The 5,179-nt window shown below is 41.5% G+C and overlaps 1 protein-coding gene across 1 annotated transcript; it reads left to right on the top strand.

Annotated features, from left to right (window-relative positions):
* The first annotated feature begins 3,886 nt into the window (after positions 1-3,886).
* LOC148542268 (P2Y purinoceptor 4-like) lies at positions 3,887-4,951 on the top strand. The gene has a single exon (XM_088469392.1). The coding sequence runs from the start codon at positions 3,887-3,889 to the stop codon at positions 4,949-4,951; it is 1,065 nt and encodes a 354-aa protein (XP_088325518.1).
* Positions 4,952-5,179: the final 228 nt, after the last annotated feature.

The following is a 5,179-nucleotide window of genomic DNA, read 5'->3' on the forward strand; positions in this document are numbered from 1 at the left end:
AATTATTATTCTGTGAAATGATTATTACTATTATTCCCCATGATGAAATGGTGCTTATACTCGTAATTCTTGCTGTTCATACTGAAGTTCCCTTTAGATGTACTTTGTGAGTTTTATGGGTTACGTGTCAATGTGTCCAAGGCCTCTAGTTAACCAATCCTGGGGAGTAATATGTGTGTTGGAGTGGGTTAATGTCCTGGTCTGATGTGTAATCGATATCATTTTTGAACTCATGATGACGTTTGTCACTATGTAGATATGTTATAAAATACCCCTGATCTGTGGTAGATAGGGGGATATATTACATAATACCCTTTGGGTCGTTATGACTAATGGGTATATGATTAGCTCAATGCTGATGTAGGCTGATTGATCCTCTTGGAGTATCTGGAGGGCTCACACTAATAATGAAAGTGCTGATTGCTGTATATTTCAGTTGCTATGGTAACAATGTGGTAATGCTTGGAGCAAATCAGCTGCACGACGACCCCATGCATTTTGTTATTGACACCGCTGCTTAAAGTGCTTTTATTTATGTTTACTTTTTCTTGGTGACGTGTGCTAGGGATGTCACGTGGTGTGCGCCGCTTGTGGCAGCCTGATGACGTCAGGAACAGCAGCCGATTACGGAACTTGTGATCGTCGGGTGTGCCGCTCGGAGGATACACACATGAGGTTGGTGATGGGGGGTATAAAGGTATGTGACTTGTAGTAGTCATTATTCTGAAGACAGTTGCATAAACTGAAACGTTAAAACTACACTAATGACTGCTGAGGTCTGTCCGTGAGTGCCGCACCTTTCTGGTACTTTGTCTGTACTATGCCGTGGGGGCGCCCGGAAAAGTTGTTTTATTTTTCTCTGAGTGCCAGTCCTTCTTTCTACTATATATATATATATATATATATATATATATATATATATATATATATTCTATATAAAATTCATTGGTCTGTTTGTTGTTTGTCCGTCCGGTTATGCATTCGGTCACCCCTGCACCAATTAGGATGACACTAATGCGAGGTGGTCCAGTTGGATCGTGGCCAGGTTGGGGATAAGGGTCCAGATCGGACCTCCCGTTGGTTTATGCTGGGCAGAACTTTGACCTGGGGATCCTTCCATTGGATGGATTTAGATGAAAATTTCACAGAGCGGTAATATTGGGTTCTAGAAGACATACTAGGGGGTTGTGGTCCCGGTCGGACCTCCTGTGGGGGTACGCTGGCCAGAACTTTGACCCGGGGATGCTGGGCAGAACTTTGAGCATGTTCTGGACCTTCCACTGGTTGGATTTGGATTGAAACTTCGCAGGGGGGTGGCAATTGGTCTGGGATGCCTACTGGAGTGGTTGGGGTGTAGGTCAGACGTAACGGTGGAGTGCGCCGGTTAGAACTTTGACCCAGGGAGCCTGTTCTGGGCATTCCACTGGATGGATTTGGACAACATCACATAATTTGGACGAAAACTTCAAAGTGGTAGCATTGGATCCCAGAAGACATACTCGGGGGTTGAGGTCCCGGTTGGACCTCCCGTTGGTGGATGGATTTGGACGGAGGCCCGGCGACAGGGGGGGACTAGGGGCACAGCTGTGCCGGGCCCCATGGTTTTAGGGAGCCCCAGAGGGGCCCACAGTTAATACTTACCTTGATCATTACCTGCGGTGCTGCATGATAGGCAGAATCCAAAAGGCAAGTACAGGCCAGGTCTTCAGGGGGAGTCTGGTACTATTGTAGCTTACCTTGCCACGGCTCCTCTGTCTAATGGCAGTGCCAGAGCAGTGCTGCATGACGTCATGCGCCGCAATAAACAAAATAAACTTTATTGCACCGACCACCGTCGGTGCAATGAAGTTTTCTCTGTTTATTGCAGCGCAGCGCATGACATCATGAAGTTACGCAGCGTCGTACTGGCACTGCTATTAGACAGAGGATCCGTGGCAAGGTAAGTACTGGAGCTGCACTGTGGAAGCTGGTTGGCAAGCGGAGGGGCTGGCCATCGGAAAGGACACTGTCAGGGGGCTGGATACTGCAGGGACAATGACAATGACAAGGGGCTGGCCACCAGAGGGGCACTGACAAGGGGCTGGCTGCAGTGACATTGACAGGGGGCTGGCTGCAGGGAAACGGGGATGTGTGTTCTGGGCCCCATTATTTCTGTTGCTGGCCCTGTTTGGATGACATCACATAATAAAACTTGATAACTAAACCCAGGCAATGTTGTGTACTGCTAGTATATTATCTATTTATATGTATTTATTTATATATATATATATATATATATATATTTATATATATATATATATATATATATATAATATAGCGCATACACACACTACTGTGCTTCACACTACAACCTAGTGTATCAGCCGTGCTCTGTGTAAGGAAATGTTGATGGCATCTCCTGCTTCCGTTCCAGTGATTTAAGATAGTTTAACAGCGAGATCTCTATAATATACAGCCTCAGAGGTGCTAGCACAGGATTTCTACTGACATCTAATTCAAGTCACTTTCTACAGAATTAATCTGCAAGGTAAACAGGTGAGTGATCTGCTCTGTAATTATTATTATTGGAGATGTGCGCAGACCCCTGTATTTTGGTTTTGGCAAAACCACCCTCAAACGTTTTGTTTCTTTTCTGTTCTGCTTTTGGGTTTGATTTCTTTAAAATGGATAAAAACAGCTAAAATCATGTCATTTGGACCTGTTTACATCCAATCCAAACCCAGAGATTCAGTTATTAAGTACAAGTTCCAAACTTACAGCAGACCCGTGCCAGTACTTTGTTCTACTCGAAACCCCAAAGTTTGAGTGTGTTCGGTTTTCAGCAAAACCGAGCCATTCATCTCTATTTATTATTATTCCCTGAACTGCATAATACCGTCTCATTCATCACCAGATGTAACAGAGGGCGATTTGGGGGCAGAGCATTAAAACTGACAGCGCGTTTCAGTGATTTGCGCAGATAAGAGTGCCGGGGAACTCGCCAGAATCTCACCAGAAAATGACTCTGGCCAGAGAGATTGCTGAGACTCGTACATGTATTCTAAGTTATCAGTCCAGACAGAACATAATACAGAGCAGCATTAAACAGATGTACTAATTTGACACTAATTTAATACTCAATTAAGGGGTCCTAAAAATATAAAAATATAAAAAAAATAATTGATGAGCCATAATTATTTAAAGATTTTATTATTGGGGAAATAATGTGTAAAAATTACATTATTTACATCATTTGTTAAGATTAATTAAATAATTATGGGGAATCAAGACATTTATTACTTTTTGCAGTATCTTAATTGCGCATTGAGCAGGGGTTTGGTATATTATGTTTATGACATTCATACTGTTGACATGATGATGTAAAAGCAGTTATTTAAAACAAAAAATTATTGCTTTATTTTTTTTTCCAAATTTTTTTTTTAATTGGCCTAACATTACCCCAAAATCACCTTTTTTCAACTTTTATTTTGTATTTTTAATTTTTTTTCATTTGAATGTAAATGGAAAAAGAATTACTCTTTTATAATATTTTTATATAATTTTTATTGTCCTAAAAATCCCCCTTTTTAACTATATATATATTTTTAAATTGTATACCGCCAATATCGGGAGTGCAAATACCTGTGGTAATCTAAATTTGTTTGTCAGGTACGCATAATTTTTTGCAGGCAAAACCTTGCGTCCAATTGGATATGCCCCTATCAGTAAAAATAAAGAAACCACAGAAGAGTAGTGGTTATGTTCTTATACTGTAATTGGTCCTTAAAATTGTGGGTAAAGATAATGCTTGTAATTAAGGGGACTTAATGTCATTTGTGCATCTGAAAGAAGTAAAGAATTTTTCTAACATGCTGTTATTTGATTTACAGCTCAGCAAAGTCTCGGGATGCTAAACAAATCGGTGAACTACACCGGCTGTCAGCCTCAAACAATTAACCCCTTCATCCCCATCTTCCTGAGCTTCATCTTCTTTGCTGGCTTTGTGTTGAACTGTATCAGTCTTTGGATTTTCTGGTTTCGGGTAAAACAATGGAACTCAACTGTGGTTCTCCAGTTCAACTTGGCCATCTCCGATGCCATCATCACTCCAGCAGCTCCACTGATCATTATCTACTCCTTGACCGACCACTGGACTTTTGGGACATTCTTCTGCCAGTTTAAGGTCTTCCTGATCAGCACTCACATGTATGGAAGTATCTATTTCCTCACATTAATCAGCATCCACAGATATGTTACTGTTGCCCGCAATGTTAAAAGAACCGCCTGGACCAAGAAGCCGTTCATCACAAAACTTTGTCTCGGTGTCTGGGGTTGTCTCTTTGTGCAAGGAATTCCATTTTTCTTTGTTCTAAAGACTTCTGAAGTTCACGGAGTTACAAAATGTCTCAGTATTCATCAAACAGAACAGGCAGTTTTATTTTTTGTCTGGAACTGGATCATCCTCTTCTCCGGTGCCCTCATTCCTTTCTCCATAACACTGGTCTGCTACACTCTCCTGAGTCGATATATTCTCAAGGTGAATCCTATGAACACTCTCAGCAAAGTCATGGTGTCCAAATCCTTACAGACCATATTTGTATCCTTAATCATATTTATGATTTGCTATATTCCCGTACATATCACCAGGACAGCAGGCGTCACCATCACCTTATTTTTCGAAACCTTGTGCTCTTTACTGGAAAGAGTTGAGGTGGCCTACTATATCACATGGATGATGTCTGCAACAAACTGCTGTTTGGATCCCATATTATACTGTTTTGCCTCTGACAGATTTAGGTACACGTTCACAGGCTGGTGCAGCTTTCTGTACAGCCGGGGAAACAGACCAGACGAAGCTCACACCAACCAAGTCGAGTTAGTGTCAGAAGATCGTAACCGTAGACCTCTACCAACCATCAGCACGACAGAGACTGGGTTATCAGCCTTTGTTGAGAGGAAAAGTGATTTCTAGCTCAAATAAGTTTCATCATCAGTAGAGAACAGCATTTCGGTATGGTGTATCTGTCAATACCTACTGCTCAACCGGGATAATACGATATAAATGTCCACTCAAAGTGGTCAGATATTTATCTGCACAATTGGCAGACAATTATATAACTAAAATACTTTTTCTGTATGTTTTGTATGCTGCAAAATGAAATATAAACTACACCCTCAGTGGCAGCACTGCTCCTACACC

The sequence above is a fragment of the Taudactylus pleione genome, unplaced genomic scaffold, assembly GCF_031769625.1.
Source record: "Taudactylus pleione unplaced genomic scaffold, aTauple2 ptg000013l, whole genome shotgun sequence".
NCBI lineage: Eukaryota > Metazoa > Chordata > Amphibia > Anura > Myobatrachidae > Taudactylus > Taudactylus pleione.